Below are 18,674 nucleotides of genomic sequence, written 5' to 3'. Positions count from 1 at the left end.
GCCCTTCACTGGTTACTAGGTGCCTTGACTAACAAATGCAATATTTGAGAAAGTTTCTACAACTGAACATACGCCAACAGCTATTTCCAGCAAAGAGTAATGGATTACTAGAGTACAACTAAACTTGTGCTTTAATAAGTATAAATAAAAACTTACAAAAGAGGGATCTTTGTTGAGGCAGGCATCGATGAACTCTTTAAATGGTTTGCCAAAGTCCCCTGTTAAGGTAGGTGGGTTATTTTTAGGGATGAGAAACAGGACCCTCATCGGGTGCATATCAGAGTTCGGTGGTTCACCTTTTGCTAGTTCAATCGCTGTTATACCCAATGACCAAATATCAGCCTGTAAGAAAAAAAAAAAATTATATAACATTTCACACAAAAACAAACAGTTTTTCAGCAAGTGTATAGTCTGCAAAGTGTCCTTAAAACTGCACAACGGGTGAAAGTCTCAGATAAACCAGCAGGCGGCACTGAAAATTGAGGACCATAGACATGAGGGGCCAATACAAGAGTGGTTCATAATGGTAGCTTTGCCCCAGATAAGGAAAAAGACATCTACTTTGGAACAGTATCCAGTCACTAAAGAGGAGATAATGAACATCATAAACCAGGGAATGGCTGCTGCTATCAGAGTCTAATCACACAGGTGTTTACTTTGCGACATTCCCTTTAACTAGATTAAAAAGCTCTACATTTTTTTAGTACAAAACGTCCTGAAATATTACATATGCAGTTCCAACCAAAAGTTTTAGTCCTAAACAGAGGAAGGAAAGATTAGAAACTTTTATCTTTTAAATTTCAAAACATTTTTATTGACTTTTCATTTTGTGTAACAAACCAATAAAAAAAAACTACCACACAAGAACAGAAATATAGAAATTGGTTAATACAAGGTGTAGATAGAGAATCAGGCACACCGGTCCGTAGTAACGGGATGCACAGAGGAAGGTAACAAGTGTTGGGACTAGTGTGCAAAAGTCACAATATCAAAAATGGAACTTAAACGAGACTATGCAAATACCAGGTTCAGGAAGAAAAACACAGGAAGGGCTCAGCTTGCACATCTAATCAAGGTGGGTACCCTAGATTAGAGTTATCGTGTTAGGAAAGCAGGGCCAGTGGGTCAAAAAAGAAAAAGGGAGGAACAGTAGAGAAAGAACAGAGAAAAAAAAAAAAGAGGAGAGGGAGGAAAAGTAGAAACGGGACGGCTAGAGGAGCAACACCATTCCTGCACGGAGGTAGAGACTAGCTACCTAGAGCAAACCTCAAATGGTTAGAGCTCAGTGAGACATCTGTCAAAGGTTTCAAACTGTAAACACGTCAACCACGGTTCCCAGATATGTTTAGATTGGGAAACCTTATCTACCAGGTGTGCAGACAAACTTCCGTTTACAAATGTCCAACGTAGTCTCTACAGTATATAGTTTGTACTACAGCGGTGGTTACATAGTTACATAGTATTTGAGGTTGAAGACACAGGTCCATCAAGTTCAACCTTTATGTGTAAGTGTGTTTGTAGTGCGTGCATGTGTGTGTGTATAGGAGTCCCTTGGGGTCTTAGGTTTTAAGAGTACCTCTGAGGAAGGTATCTAATTGATTTTTGAAATGATTCAATACTCTGCTGATACTACTGCTTGTGGCAGAGAGTTCTGCAATCCTACCACTCTGAGAAGAAGCCCCTATGCCCTTTTCGATAAAAAAATCTTTCCTCTACCAATTTTAGGTGGTGGCCTTTAGTCCCTGTTGGGGAGTTTAGGACATGCAAGATACATTTGCATTGGCATCGCCAAAGGAGTTTTGGCGGATGATTGAGAAGGGTCTCTATTGGTCGTGTCACAAGGGTAACGTCCCAGAGATGTGACAATGTCATATACTTACGTACAGAAATCACTATTGCGCTTTTGTTATGTGCCTGTTGGTGAGATTTCCCCTTTCTTCATCATTGGGACAGATGTAAGGGAAAATGTCTGACAAGCACACTACAGCAATGAAAACTTTTGGATGGAGTTACACTTTAGTGTAAAAGACATCTTATAACAGATGGTATTCACACATTTTAACTTCCATAACAAGGCCAGAAAACAAAGATCATTCCCTAAACCTCATGAACACGGGCAGAAAAAAAACCTCAGCTTTTGAAGGCTTTTCTTAATGCCTTGGAGCTCACCTATATTTTAGTTTATCTACCCATGCACATTGTGGCATGTAGAGCCATATTTTAGAGCAGAGTTTAGGGGCATGAAACTAAAATGCTACAAACCTGTGTTCAGAGAGGAAGCTCACTGGCATCATTTGCACGTAAACACACATGTATGCATGTAAATTCATTCTAGTGGCTACAATTAATGAATATTCTATCTAACAGAATGAGTTTCCATACAACACCACACATTCATTTATTGCAACACTCACTCACTTTTGTGATGTGGCACTAAATCTGTAGTTTTAGGTGCTAGTTTTATAGCAAAGAGCCTAAAGAGTTATTTCATTGAGGAAAAAACTGTCATTTTTATACACACACACACACACACGGACTGTTGGTTTCTTGCCTGTAAATTTAGTTTGGCAGCAGAAAATGAATCTACTGCAGCTTACAGAAGAGTGACCAGATAAACCCCAGCCTGAAGTGCAGCTCTAATGCACAGGGAGAAGATAGAACCACAAGAAAAACAACCAGAGGCTCAGACCGATAATTAGCAAGATGCCCAGCATATCATTCCAGTGTCCTGAGGGAAATTCACAATCACACTGCTCCTTCAGGAGGATGCCTGAAGCAAAGTCTGCAACATCTGTAACTCAGTAGAAGACTGATCTATAAAGGGCAGAATTAAGATCTCCTTTAGTGCTTAAACCACTTCATAAATCCAATTTCCAAACAGTGCATCATATCTGATCATTTGAGTTGGAACATGCAGCAATTTCTTCTCATCACAATTTAATCTGCCCTTACCATAGCAGATTAGCATGTTGGTGAATCCACTGCTCGTTTAAGTGAAGACTGGACCCACCAAAAATAAGGGACATTTCAGTTGAGCACTACTTCTGTCTAAAAGAAATGACGTGCTCTATGTTTCCATAGCAAGATCTGGTCATACAGGATGGAAAAGTGCCTATTAAAACAGAGGTGGCCAGATAACAGAGCTCACACCATGCTGAAAGAAATGAGACAACTGGCTCTAAACTTGGAGACACCGTCACTAACATATTCAGAACACGTTAGTCTCCTGATGACTTACCCTGTTTACTGTGTTGGGGCTTACCCTGGGTGAATGACGTCACTGCCCTACTCCCAAGTGACACTGCTCATGCATGGCGACTGGCTGCTTCGGCCCAAACACTGTCACATGGGTAGGTCGCATGCTTCCATACCAGAAGTCAACTGTTTGAGCAATGGAGAGAGAAAGCTCAGACAAAGTGGGGAGAAAAAACTAGTGAGGAAGCACGACTGGGCCAAAACAGCTTGCTGCGGGGTCAGCTATCAGGGGAGCACTGCCCTGCCCTGTATTGGTAAAGTGACCATGTCTCTTAAAGGAGAACTATGGGGTCAGGGCTTTTCCCTATAGTTCTCCTAAGGGTAACGGGAGGACACAAACTAGCGTCCTCCCGTCACCCAAAGCTCAGTATACCGCAGGCTACAGCTTGCAGTATACCTAGACGCCGCAGCCGGAACGGATCCCGACAATTCTGTCTGGATCCACCCAGCTGTGTGAGCGACAGCTGGCTCTGCCTATCTAGAGGCAGAGCCAGCTGTCACCCGCCCCCTCCCCCGTCCGTTCCGCCAGTCAGCGCTGGAGGATCGGACAGGGGTGGAATCCCTGCAGGGAGCGGTGAGTCACGCCTCTCTGCAGGGATAGATCGAGAAGTGAGCAAGCGACAGTATGTGTTCGCTCACTTCCCGATCTACTGAGCCAACCTGTGACAGTTTCGTTATCGCAGGTCGGCTCAGATTATGACCGAGTGAAAATCACTCGCCTCATAATTCTCCTTTAACGTTATTATTACATCATACAAAACAGATTTCTTGCTGCATGCGGACGAAAAACAGTTGCACATGTTGCATATGTCTAGGAAGGATATATTTGTTTCCTGCGGCCCTACCCTTTAAGACTGCCTAGCCAAAGCAAAATATCAGGCACCTATGCAAGTTTTGAAAACAAATGTACAATGACAACATAAGGACACCCAATTCTTACCTTGGAGTCATAGGCAGACTGTTGTATGACTTCAGGTGCCATCCAAAAAGGAGTACCTACAAATGTGTTTCTTTTGATCTGTGTATCAGTTAGCTGTCCAGCGACACCAAAGTCAGCGAGTTTGACATCCCCTTGCTCGGAGAGTAGGACATTGGCAGCTGGAAGACAAAAGAAATTGAGGCCAGAATGCACCACATCTGTAAATAGGGGTAGAAAGGTATTCAAATTTTACTTGCACATACCTTTGATGTCCCTGTGAATTTTATTTTCTGAGTGCAGATAATCCAGACCTTTCAAGATTTCTCTCAACATGGTTGCAATCTGGAGTTCATCAAAAGGACCAACACGTAGCTAAAAGAGAAGAGCAATGCATAAAAAAAAACAAAAAACAAAAAAAACAAAAAAAACTGTTTGAACACAAGATGAAAGGCCAGCCACAGCTACCTCACAGACTTGGATGGTGGTCTTTCTTATAAAAGGCTTTTCCATAAATGTGCACCATCATGTTGGATGTACATGCACATATTTGCACCCAGAAACTACACCTTTTTTCCTTTGAGGCCACTAGGACTAGGTGTACAATGGGATGATATTTCATAGGAAGCATATTTCGCTGGCCGAACCTCCTGACTACTACCTCATGTTTATGACGAGCATGCACTATAAGTATATCGGACACTACCTCCTCTGTCCAGTGTTACAATTACCTTCACTTTCATATGGGGGAATTTACCTTCGGCATAAGCATAACATCTCCAATTCTATAAGAATGGCATTCAAGCCAAAAAGGCAGAGGCAGGATGGGCAGGACTTGTCTCCAATCCAGACGTTAAAGAACTACAGGCATATAAAATCTCATTACCCCTTGCAGTGGGGCTGCCTCTGCACTGCAAGGGTTAAATGCTCGTTTTGAAGATATGAGTTAAGTCATTCAGACCCATCCAGCCAAGTGGTCGAAAACTTGGAACACGGAAGATGACATGAAAGCACTGGCACATTATGGCTAACAGGTCCTGGAGGACCATTTTTTTTTGTACAGTAGACTTTACTTATGCTTTATAGTTAACTATTTTTTACTAACATTTGGCTAGTACTAATAGCTAAGATGGCAACGATGCTGCAATCAAGTCCATGATATGAGAAATTAAGTGGTTTACCTTTGCAGCATCTATTAAAATACAAGAAGAGCAGGGTTAATAAATACAAAGATTGTTGGACTTTGCTCTGCACTTTATACATTCACAGTGCTGGTTTATGAGTCTATTGGAACACTTACCTCTTGAACAATAAAAACATGCTAACAATATACCTGAACACAACTTTAAAGATTGGTAAAATGAATGCTTTTGTATAAAACATGTATATGGAAAAGATTAATCTGCAAATAATATACCTCAAGCAGATATAAACTGCAATATTTATAAATGGGCCACAAAAAAAAGAGCTGTAGCTATTAGAGATCCTGTACTTAGAATGTGTGAGTACAAAAGGTGTCTGCAGAGAGCTAAACTGGGAACACTAAGCAGGAAGTTTGCTGTGTCTAGGAAAATACACTATATTGCCAAAATTATTGGGACGCCTCACTTTACACACACATGACCTTTAATGGCATCCCAGTCTTAGTCCGTAGGGTTCAATATTGAGTTGGCCCACCCTTTGCAGCTATAACAGCTTCAACTCTTCTGGGAAGGCGTCCACAAGGTTTAAAAGTGTGTCTACTGAAATGCAGGTGGATGCACTCACTACTAGGTTTTTCAAACGTTGGAAATACTATGTGGAAGCAACTTTCGAAGGGGCGGAGTTGGTCCACATTATGCAACCCTTTATATATTCTGAATGGCACCTCAAGGCCAAACTGTCAAATAGCCTGGGAGTCCTGGAAGTACCATAAAGTGCAATGTAGATGTAAAAGTGTAACTCATAAGATGTTTTGGGAATCACGCGCGACACCCTTAGGAGCATTAAGTACTTAGAACATAGATTTTGACAAGTAACAAAAATGTGGCAACCAGCATGGGAATAATAGTTGGGAATGTTAGAAGAGAAGTTAGGATACACTTATGGGGGTTGCGATGAGCGACCCCAAGATGTAAAAATGTATTTTCATTTTATATGATAAAAAGGTTATAATCCTTTTGGGGGTGGCTGAAAAACGGAATAAAGTTTGTTTGAAAGAAAGAAAAAAAAAAAGGGTGTCTATAGGAATGTTTGACAATTCTTCCAGAAGCACATTTGTAAGGTCAGGTACTGATGTTTGACGAGAAGCCCGGGCTCGCAGTCTCCGCTCTTATTCATCCCAAAGGTGTTCTATCGGGTTGAGGTCAGGACTCTGTGCAGGCTAGTCACTGGTGCGCAGTCATGTTGGAACAAGAAGGGGCCATCCCCAAACTGTTCCCACAAAGTTGGGAGCATGAAATTGTCTTGGTATGCTGATGCCTTAAGAGTTCCCTTCACTGGAACAAAGGGGCCAACCGCAACCCCTGAAAAACAGCCCCACACCATAAACCCATTCCATTAAGCTCTCTACGCACTGTGTGTGAATCTGAAGGCCACAGGAAGTTTGGAGGTCTGTAGCTATTGACTCTGCAGACAGTTGGCGACTTCTGTGCTCTTCAGCATGCGCTGACCCCACTCTGTCATTTTCCGTGGCCTACCACTTTGTGGCCGAGTTGCTGTGGTTCAAAGTTGCTTCCAACAAAGTTGCTTTGTTATAATACCACTAACAGTTGACCGTGGAATATTTAGTAGCAAGGAAATTTCACGGATGGACTTACTGCACAGGTTGCCAACCTATCACGGTACCACGCTTGGATTCACTGAGCTCCCGAGAGCGACCCATTCTTTCACAAATGTTGGTAGAAGCGTCTGCATGCCTAGGTGCTTGATTTTATACACCTGTGACTATGGAGGTGATTGGAATACCTGAACCCAATGATTTGGGAGGGGTGTCCCAATACTTTTGGCAATATAGTGTATAACGTCACAATAGGAATTTATCCAAGTCAACAAAATTCTAGTGCCTAAATTTTGAAAATGGATATCTGTTAATGTTCTCCAAATCTTAGAGAACTATGAGGTGAGTGCTTTTCACTCACCTCATAGTTCTAGCCGACCTGTGACAATGAGACTGTCACAGGTCGGCTCAGTAGATCGGGAGGTGAGCGAACACATACCGGTGTTCGCTCACCTCTCGATCCTGTCACAGCTCTGTCGTGACAGGGGAGGGTCTGGATTCCCCACTCCGATCCGCCAGCGCTGACTTGCGGATCGGACGGGGAGGGGGCGGGTACAGCTGGCTCTGCCTCTAGATAGGCAGAGCCAGCTGTCACTCACGCAGCTGGGCGGATCCAGACATAATTGTCAGGATCCGCTTCAGCGTCTCAGTATACCGCGAGCAGTAGCTCACGGTATACTGTGGTGTCTCAGTATACAGCGATACCAGTAGCTCGCAGTATACTGAGCTTAGTTTGTGTGTCCTCCCGTTACCCTAAGGAGAACTATGGGGAAAAGCCTTAACCCCATAGTTCTCCTTTAAGGTGACTTATTTTAGGCCAACGGTGCCCTATTTTGATCACCAAGGGCCACAAATAGTGCATGTTGTTCCCGAACCCTTCATAGGCTCTCAGGTCATATAATAGGTGGTGTTCTCTTTCATAGGTTACTCCAAACTTATAGCTGACACTTCCTAGTATTGAAGACGACATACATATTTAAAGTGGTTCCTGAAAACCAGAAATAAGCACCACTGTTAAAGGCTAAGTGACCTTTAAAGGGTCAGTTGTCCCAAAACTGATCTTTATTTTGGATGCATATATGCACATTTAGGCCTAGTTCTCACTGGCTTCAGCTCGTAGAATAGTAGTGTGAACAGCAAGATTTTACAGAGTATTTGCAGAGCTTTCAACAAGCTTTGTTGAAGTTTTTACAGCACCCTTCAGCTCCAGTTTGAGAATGTTAAACATAGATCTAAATGGGAGTTGTGTCACCTTAAACAAGCTTGCTGAAAACATTGTGTTCACACTGCTCTTATTCAAACTGAAGCCTGTGTGAATTAGGCCTTAATCTTTTGCTGTTCGGTTGAAAAACATTCCCCAGCAAAATGCCCCAAGCTGGGAATTAAACACCATCCTTTTGAGAGCCACCAGCCATCACTTTGCACAGCAGGTAGCTCTCAATCCCAGCTGTCAAAGCACCTGCAGTACCATCAATTTATTGGTGCAATTGTCAATCATTGCAAAAAATATAAATTAGTAATGTAATATTCTTTCAGCTTTTAAAAAAAAAAAAAAAAGAAGGATATAAAAACAGAAGGATTTAGTTCAATCGATGTTCCAAATAAAAGCTATATATGTCCTTAAAATAACCGACCCATGCTGGCCCTGCTAGATTTGACCTGGGCATCTACGCATCATTGACCTTTGGGTCAGAAAATTGTCACCTCAGAGGCTTAATCTATATCTCTTTAGGACTTGTAAAGTTGTTAGCATTTAGTTAGCGTGTCCAGTAAAAGTGGGTTCAATTCTTAATTCACATTTTTCAGAACACGAAGAACGCAACTGTGTAGCTGCAAAACAAGTAGGGGGGGCTCAGGGGCAAATAGAAGGAAAATGTGTATGGTAGGGAGACCTCACCAATTTTGTGATTAAAGTCACACAAGGGATTAAAGTCACACAAGGGACCACCTGTAAGTAATATCACTTAACATTTACATAAAAATATTAACATTTCAGACGAACTGCAGAAAGGGGCAAAGCATGGTTGGAAACATAGCATGGCAGTCATCCTCTCTGTTAAATACAAAATATACAAAAAGACTTGTGTGCTCTGAACTTCTGAGCTTCCCTGGCTTGCATGAACATGTATAAAGGAGGCTTGTGTTCAATAAAGACCTGGATACACCAAAGCACTGTGAGGCAGGAAATGACGGCTATGGTCTTTCAAGAAGAAAAACTCGACACATACTGGAGGCAGCCGTGAAAGAGGCTCTTTATGACACACAGGTAGGGTTGGACCAGCCCCTGGAAATAGACACCCTGTAAACAAACTATAAACTTCACTGAGCTTCCTTTCCAGTCTTTAAAAAGAGCAACTGGCAAGGCCTTACTGGAACAAGCACGGAACAAACACATAATGCTGTCTTCTTGCAGCCCTTATTCAAACCAGACAAGTCTACTTTATGTTCTATGACTTGAAGTACGGAAAGTAGAAGCTGCTGAAAAGCTGATTTGTATCATGTTTAAAATGCTTAGCATTTCCCATTCACAGAGAAGCATGGCTATGGGCTCCGAGGAAACGACATGACTCAGAGCAGCATCACTCAGAACATATGTATTTTGCTATAAACAAGCATATGCTGTGTTCTTATAGGTGTCAGCTACGTTAGCCAAACAGCTACGTTTCTCCACTTTAAGCCTTCATTCTATAAACATACCGCAACCGCAGGAAACTGAGGAAGTTTAACAGTCTAATAACATAGAAAGTCACAATATAGTAAAAAACATATGGATAGGCATGATTATTAGTCATGTCAATGGCAGTGTCAGATTCTAAGGACTGGCTACATTACAAGTGTAACCAAGTCATAGAACTATAGCTTTTGGACAGCAAAACCCCTGCACACTGGTGCCTAACATGATTTTACATTATAAAATAGCTACAAATATCCACAACTGTGCAGAAAAAAAGCAATCACACCTACACAAAAATTGAGACATCTTACATTTATGCATCATGGATGTGCAGCTCATGTCCTATGCAAGCTGACTATCCTATACGTCCAATGCAAGCTGCCTATCCTATCCTATACGTCCAATGCAAGCTGCCTATACTATATGTCCTATGCAAGCTGACTATCCTATCCTATACGTCCAATGCAAGCTGCCTATCCTATATGTCCTATGCAAGCTGCCTATCCTATATGTCCTATGCAAGCTGCCTATCCTATATGTCCTATGCAAGCTGCCTATCCTATATGTCCTATGCAAGCTGCCTATCCTATATGTCCTATGCAAGCTGCCTATCCTATATGTCCTATGCAAGCTGCCTATCCTATATGTCCTATGCAAGCTGCCTATCCTATATGTCCTATGCAAGCTGCCTATCCTATATGTCCTATGCAAGCTGCCTATCCTATATGTCCTATGCAAGCTGCCTATCCTATATGTCCTATGCAAGCTGCCTATCCTATATGTCCTATGCAAGCTGCCTATCCTATATGTCCTATGCAAGCTGCCTATCCTATATGTCCTATGCAAGCTGCCTATCCTATATGTCCTATGCAAGCTGCCTATCCTATATGTCCTATGCAAGCTGCCTATCCTATATGTCCTATGCAAGCTGCCTATCCTATATGTCCTATGCAAGCTGCCTATCCTATATGTCCTATGCAAGCTGCCTATCCTATATGTCCTATGCAAGCTGCCTATCCTATATGTCCTATGCAAGCTGCCTATCCTATATGTCCTATGCAAGCTGCCTATCCTATATGTCCTATGCAAGCTGCCTATCCTATATGTCCTATGCAAGCTGCCTATCCTATATGTCCTATGCAAGCTGCCTATCCTATATGTCCTATGCAAGCTGCCTATCCTATATGTCCTATGCAAGCTGCCTATCCTATATGTCCTATGCAAGCTGCCTATCCTATATGTCCTATGCAAGCTGCCTATCCTATATGTCCTATGCAAGCTGCCTATCCTATATGTCCTATGCAAGCTGCCTATCCTATATGTCCTATGCAAGCTGCCTATCCTATATGTCCTATGCAAGCTGCCTATCCTATATGTCCTATGCAAGCTGCCTATCCTATATGTCCTATGCAAGCTGCCTATCCTATATGTCCTATGCAAGCTGCCTATCCTATATGTCCTATGCAAGCTGCCTATCCTATATGTCCTATGCAAGCTGCCTATCCTATATGTCCTATGCAAGCTGCCTATCCTATATGTCCTATGCAAGCTGCCTATCCTATATGTCCTATGCAAGCTGCCTATCCTATATGTCCTATGCAAGCTGCCTATCCTATATGTCCTATGCAAGCTGCCTATCCTATATGTCCTATGCAAGCTGCCTATCCTATATGTCCTATGCAAGCTGCCTATCCTATATGTCCTATGCAAGCTGCCTATCCTATATTTCCTATGCAAGCTGCCTATCCTATATGCCCTATGCAAACTGCCTATCCTATATGTCCTATGCAAGCTGCCTTCAGAAAGAAACACACTGGCAGGCTACAAAAACTTAAATGACATAAGAACTATTTGCTCGACAGATTATCCTTGAAAATGTGTGAACAGGAACGTTAAAGCTAAACTCTGGCACACATTTTGATTTAAATATATTGCTCAATAACCACAAAGGATATAAATCTACTTTTTGTGTAGTACGGTGTGGAAATACTATATCCGTAGCAGCAGGTTGCCTTAAACAGACTCCCGACTGCTATAACAGCAGGGAGTTGGTTTACAATTAGGGCTGCAACAACTAATCGACATAATCGATGATTGAAAAAGTTGTCAACTTTTTCAATCATCGATTAATCGGTTTCCGATTGGTTGGCCCTGTTCACGGCTCCACACACTGCGCGCCACACCTCCTCACCTCACGCTCGCCTCTGCCAGATCCGCCCACACGCCGCACGCCGATCTCAGAAACAAGTTGCTGGAAGACTGCTCAGGTAAGCCTGCACTTTCCCACACATAGTGCTCTATAATGTATTTGTATTCCTCTATAGCTGATGGTACATTGTGCTGTATGATATACAGCACAATGTACCATCAGCTACAGAGGAATACAAATCCCAGCAATAGTACATTATAGCTAATGGTATTCTGCATTGCGCTGTAAAGAGGACTACAAATCAAGGGAAAATACATTATACAGCGCAATGCAGAAAACCACCAGCTATAGAGTACCACAAATCCCAGCAATAATACATTATACAGTGGTGCAATGCCGAATACCACTCGCTATAGAGGACTACAACACCCAGCAATACTACATTATACAGCGCAATGCAGAATACCATTAGCTATAATGTACTATTGCTGGGATTTGTTATATTCCTCTATAGCTGGTGGTATTCTGCATTGCGCTGTATAATGTATTGCTGGGATTTGTAGTCCTCTATAGCCGGTGCCATTCTGCATTCATATATAACTATATAACTATATAACTTTACACTTTTAATTTCACTATACTGTACACCACACTTTTTTTCTCTTTTTTTACTTCCACCGATCCAAGCTTGCTCCTGTGATGGACTACAATCTCAATACAAACTAGTAGTACCATCACTGGAGCCATTTAAAAAAAAAAATTGATTTTTTTTTAATCCGATTAACCGAACTTAATAAATCGGCTAACTAATCGATTTTGAAAATAATCGTTAGCTGCAGCTCCATTTACAATCTCTCAGCCAACTCTGTTTTCTGGCTTACAGCCACACTGTCACTTCTACATCCGCCCGCAGGTTAGAATTCCCTATTATCAAATGCATCTAAAGCCAGTTTTGGATAAAGGGTTGACTTCAAGCATAATCCAAAAATAAAAAGCCTTAACAAATGGAAAACAATTACCATACCTTTGCTGGAGGACAGTGCTTCCCTGTTTACCCAAGTTTTAAAAGTGCTTCCCTGATCATTCCAGTCACCCCCCTCCACCCCCTGCCCATTGACTTGACAAACACTCCGCCAGATACAGTAAACTCCCCGTCCCGTTATCCGGCATCAACAGGGATTGGTAAATTCCGGATAAATGTAGTTTCTGGATGCTTGAAAAGCTACCATTAAAAATAGGTCTAAACTAATGCCATACCCCGTACTATACTGTATCATAAACTCTTTATTGACTTCATATTAAATATTGAAACGCAGTAATCAAAAGCAAAGACAAATAGGCACACAACAGTTTCCAATATAATACATGCCGCAGTTCAGCGAGTACAAAAGAGATTTTTTTTTCTGGTTAGTTAAATACCAGATGACAGTTTGCTGTATATACACATATATAAGCATTATTCACAAAAATATATAGAACATGACCTCCCTTCTTTCCAGCGATACTTCTGATATGGCTATAATGAAGTACCTTCCGTGGCAAATGCAAAGCCATGGGTAAAAGTTGACTGTTAAACTGCAATATTGTCATAATTCACTACACATAAAAACTATGACTTCAATAAAACAGCCTAATGTAAAGATACATGGTTTTCTATGCCAACATTTACTTGGGTAATGTTGGGGCACAGCTAAAAGGACCAACATTTTAGGATACACCAGCAGCCGATGCTTTTAAAACGCAATTTCTGAAGCCATCAGGGTGAATATAACTTTTAGCCCACCACCCCTCCAGTGTACACTGGAAGGTGGATGGGTGAAGAGGAGAGAAGGAAACATTCTGCTGGCCTCCAGATGTATTTGTTAAGCAAGTAATTTCCATTATACTCACCAAGTCTAGTGCAGAGCCTCCACCTAAATACTCCATAATGATCCATAGCTTTGTACCCTAGAAGAGAAGAACTTGTTAAGTTCCTGGTCTGAAAAAAAACAATTGAATTAGAAAAGAGTAAATACTAGTGCACAGTTTCTATTGCTGTCCACAACACTTATGAGATTTCACTTTAAGCCCCTGTGACAGCATTATATGAAATAAGGTGAAGGGCTTTCCCTGGAACAGAAAAGTACTTTTTTTTAGCACAATCCAGTGGTCTAAACTGAGCTGACCGTAAGTGAGACAAACTACCTCAATCTTTGCATTGAGCTGGTGTCAATGGGCCCTGAAGCCTTCACAAATTTACCATTTAAAAAAAACCCGCACACTTTTTTGCTGTCTGTGCACCGCCTGGAGAAATGTGGTCACTTCTTGTTTGAAAGTCAGACACCAAACAAAAAAAAAAAAATGGCAAGTGTTCTAACACTTCACTCTCCCCAACTCTAGAAAAAACATTTTGGCTGGAGATGGGATGATTTATAAATTGCATTTGATTTCTGAGAACAGCCTTGGAAAGAACACTTCCCCTTCCCTGCTCAGGTATTGAATGATTACAATGGTATATGCAATGGCACAAAAACAACCTGTTTTGCACATCACTACCCTTATTCTGAACATTCCAAATATGCAAACACAAAACCTGGTTAAGATTCAAATGCCTAAAAAGAGAACTCAGAAAATTTCAACCTTTAGTCTTAGTGGACCTATCACAGTGTACATTTCATAAATCAATAAGACATACAACAGCATTATGTTATATTAAAGAGACTTTTCTTTTGTCCATTACACTAGCAAATCCAATGAATGATTTACACCAGCCTAAAACTTGTATTTTGGGCTTGCATAGAATGGGAAATGGTTAGTTTGTTGTTTTTGCTGTGTCGCTGTTGGGACAATACAGCTCATTGAATGTCCCAGTAACCACAGGCAGGGTGCATTCGGAAGCCTGTAACCTTACATATTCATTTAAAAATTAAAGTGGAAATTAATTTAAAACATTTGCTCAGGTAGGCTTATAACCCATCAAATTTGTGCCATGTGTGTCCCATTTGGGAGATTTTCCTTCACTTTCCGTCTTAAGGTGCCCATACACTTTACAACCTGGCAAGACTTTTGTCTTGCGAGGGTTGTAAAGTAATTAAAAAAACGTACGATCTGCCCATCTTGGACAGGCAGATCGTACTTGCCCTGAGGGGCGGGCTTCCGATGACTGCAATGAGGGGCGGGCTTCCGATGACTGCAAACGGCAGTTGTCGAACAAGCAGGCCACTAACTCGCCGAGAATCGTACAATTCCCGACGGGTTTTCCAGCCTGCTTGTTCGACGGAAGACGTGCAACCGTACAGTAGAAACTGTTGCATGCCTTCCATACACTTTGCGATTATCGTACAATCCCAGGATTTACCGCAATTCTCATACGATAATCGTACAGTGTATGGGCACCTTTATAGCCACAACATAGAGAGGTAAATCCCTGGTGATCAGAACTAGTGTTCCCCCATCTATTCCTGTTCTGATAACCCAAAATTAGGTATCTTTCCCTTTCAGTGCTTATGGTCACCAGGACAACTGGAGGGGGGGAATATCCCTAAATCGGGACACAGATGGCACAACGTTAATTTCTGCATAGAGTGCAAGGGTTAACACATCCAAAAGTAGTATTTGGAGCTGTCCTTCAAACTCTAGAAGGTTAACAGCATCAAAGACTTCTGCCTACAAGAGCTCATGCGAAATATAAAGGCTTCAAACAAAATATTAATAAAGCAGAATATGGAGTAGGCTTGTAAAAATGGTTACCATTGGGGCTCTCGTAAATAAACAAAACAAACAAAAAAAAACAGACCCCACAATCTAAAGCCAGTGCTGCTGCTCAAAACCACCAGCTGTTTGCTTTCATTTGCTAAGCGGCACTAGATAGCTGGAATCTAACTGGCTACAGCGGAGCACACCTTTAATTTTCTGCCAGACATTATAAATGATCGCGGTCATTTCGCCACAGCAAGCACATTGCCAGCATTGGGTTTGGCCTGGTGTTCACAGCTCTGTTCGTACTCTTTGTATACCAATGACTTTTGTGACAAAGATAAATAAGGAAATATTTGAGACAGAAAACCTTTCTAATTTTAGAAATTTCAACATTAGTCACAAGCAAGCCTTTGTAGAAACATGAACTTTTCCAAATTACAGGGCTGTCTGCTGAAGTTTTGGTCCACAAGTGACAGCTAATGATTACAAGAGTGTTAAGAAGCCCCATCAGATTCTCACATTTTTCCAGTGTGAATGTCAGGTTGGCTCTATCCATTAGAGATGTTTTCCATTTTACAGGAGAACAAGTGGGAGAGCGATGCCAATAGATGGCAGCCAGGCTGCCAGGACACACACAAAAAAAAAAGGTATTAAAAATCAGATCACTGCCGCTGTTCTTACTATGCCACATACAAGCTTTCTTCCCTTTGCTTTTAGCATATCTGCATTTCCAAAAATGTTCTATGTTTCAATAGAGTGCCCCGCACTGACAGAGTGGTATTTCTGCGAAGTCTGCTTGGAGTAATAAAAAGCATCTGAGTGGTGCTCTTCTTTTACTTACATATTCTGATGTTGGCTTGTGAATGGAAGCTGGAGGGTGTATTTTCAGTACACTGCACTTTCATCTACAACTTTCTATGAGGATGGTACATCCCAGATAGACAAACCAATATCAAGTAGCTCCTGAGATCATTCAATTTATACTACTCAACCATTATTTCTAAGACGCACAGATCTGATAACCAAGATGGGATGAGAATGCCACACTTCAGTAGAATCCAGTTAAAGCTTGTCAAATGATATAAAACCACATAACCAAATCCGCCTTATAACCTGACAGACTATCCACTAGTGTTGGTGGTCTTTACAATACAAGAATGTCCTTTTCCAGAGTTCTACACCCAACTACATTCCTTCTACACCCTACTGTCAGTGGAAGGAGCCCAAAAGGCCAATTCACACCAATGCACACATGGAAACACATGCTTGGGTGTGTCCCTTTAAGCGGTCAGAGACCCTTTATTGCATGAAAATTTCTAGTAGAAAACGTATTCTTTCCTATGTGGCCGCTTAAAGGGACACTCTGCTAGTCCATTCACACCTAAGCATGTGTTTCCATGTGTGCATTGGTGTGAATGGGCCTTTGGGCTCCTTCCACTGACAGTAGGGTGTAGAAGGAATGCAGTTGGGTGGTTTTATATCATTTGACAAGCTTCAACTGGATTCTACTGAAATGTGGCAGTCTCATCCAGTCTTGGTTAGGCTGGTATCCATTTTGTAGCAGTGGAGGGGCAGTGTCTTGCACAAGGCACAGTTCATCTTTTTTTTCTTTTTGTAAACTTTATTGTAATGTCACCAAAAGATGCACTGGAACCCACCCCAACATAGTGTTGTGAACAGGGAACATAGAAAACAAATGTTTTCTATGTGTCCTAGTGATGAGACTGTGCAGAACGCAGGTCTACATGGTGCGAGAAAAAAAACATTTAGATTGTGGACATAAAGACAATACAGAACTACAGCTGACAAATACTTTTAGCTTTTCCTTGCTGTATGTAATACATAGTGATGAAAGTGAATATGCTGCCTTCTGAGTGTAGTGAAACCATCCATGACTCTTCGAGGGTAGCTGAAAGGGATCCGTGTGAAAATACATGACAAATAATGTAAAATATGAATCTCCTTGCAGTAGTAAAATGGGGGCTTAACTACTTCCCTAATACTCCCAGAAACAGAGGGGCCACTTTTGTCGATTCCCACCTAAATGTGGCTATTGCAGGTGAAATATAGATGCAAATTTCTCTCCCTTTAACACTGGTATCTTACTGACCAGGCCATTGCATCTTCCCTGGGAATATTGTTTAAAATAAACCTAACATTAAGAAAGTCACTGGGCTAATATCCGTAAACAAACCTTGCTTTTCCCCCTTTGACCTTGTGAATAAGCAAATGTCAGCTACAACCCCAAGCTGATGGAGGAATATTTACAGAAGTGTAGAAGCATGTAGTAATATTTAAAATACTCAGGGGAACCTTTAAACCTAAAATCCAGAAGCCTACTATGACTAGCTGAGAAAGTGGGCCTCATGAAATAAACAGCACCAGATGGAAACTTTGATTACTTGAAAATTGTGCAACTCCGGAGATAAACAATACCATTTGTGCTCTGAGATCACAGCACACCACCTATTGTGAGAGAAAGCTTCTTATCCCACACTCAGTAATATATATATATATATATCATAACATAACATACCTTGAGATAGGATCCATAGTACTTTGTCACATAAGGGCTGTCACACTGACTAAGAACTGTTATTTCTTGCTGTATATCTTCTATTTCATCTTCTGCCTCTTCCAGATCTATGATTTTTATAGCAACCACATGCTGAGTCCGGTTATCAATACCCTTAAAAACTTCTCCAAAAGATCCCTTTCCAATGCGTTCAAGTTTTGTGAACAACTCTTCTGGATCAGCCCGGTGGTTCTAAAAGAAGGAGAAAAAAAAAAAAAAGTTAGTTAAACCTTCACATTTTGTAAGAGACTCCCTGTATAATATATGACAAATTGCCACAAAAGTCTAGAGTGGGGAATAAGCAGCAACTTGGTTTACATAAAATTGCTGTTCTGGTGACAGATTTTATTCCTGATGTCCTGTCTAAGGATATTGTAGGTGGTAATGGCTTTAGAGGTCATTACTGCAAAGGTTAATTTCATTGATGAGTTACATGACTTAAAAAAACAGCTCTACTCTCCCACAAATGTGACCCACTATAAAAAAAAAAATGCTGCAACTACTTGTAGGCCTTGATAAGGGTTCGGACACACACATTACAATCTGACCGTACAAACTTTGTACATTCAACTTTAGATTTACCAAAACTACGTAATACGAGGACCTACCTCAACCTATATCCAGTCAGGCCCCTACATTATAGTTGTTGGTAGATCTAAAGGAGATTGT

The 18,674-nt window shown here is 41.4% G+C and overlaps 1 protein-coding gene across 1 annotated transcript in view; it reads right to left on the bottom strand.

Annotated features, from left to right (window-relative positions):
* Positions 1-18,674, bottom strand: part of STK26 (serine/threonine protein kinase 26) — a 79,621-nt gene that overhangs the window by 11,915 nt on the left and 49,032 nt on the right. The window contains exons 2-6 of the mRNA XM_018564968.1: positions 17,967-18,197; positions 13,643-13,699; positions 4,438-4,546; positions 4,196-4,353; positions 157-342 (exon numbers count right to left, since the gene is read on the bottom strand). Coding sequence (XP_018420470.1) covers positions 157-342; positions 4,196-4,353; positions 4,438-4,546; positions 13,643-13,699; positions 17,967-18,197 — 741 coding nt within the window. The remainder of the gene's footprint in view (positions 1-156; positions 343-4,195; positions 4,354-4,437; positions 4,547-13,642; positions 13,700-17,966; positions 18,198-18,674) is intronic.

The sequence above is a fragment of the Nanorana parkeri genome, unplaced genomic scaffold, assembly GCF_000935625.1.
Source record: "Nanorana parkeri isolate BGI_ZX_2015 unplaced genomic scaffold, ASM93562v1 scaffold801, whole genome shotgun sequence".
Taxonomy (NCBI): domain Eukaryota; kingdom Metazoa; phylum Chordata; class Amphibia; order Anura; family Dicroglossidae; genus Nanorana; species Nanorana parkeri.
Note: the sequence above shows the minus strand (reverse complement) of the source record. Positions and strands in the feature narration are given on the sequence as shown.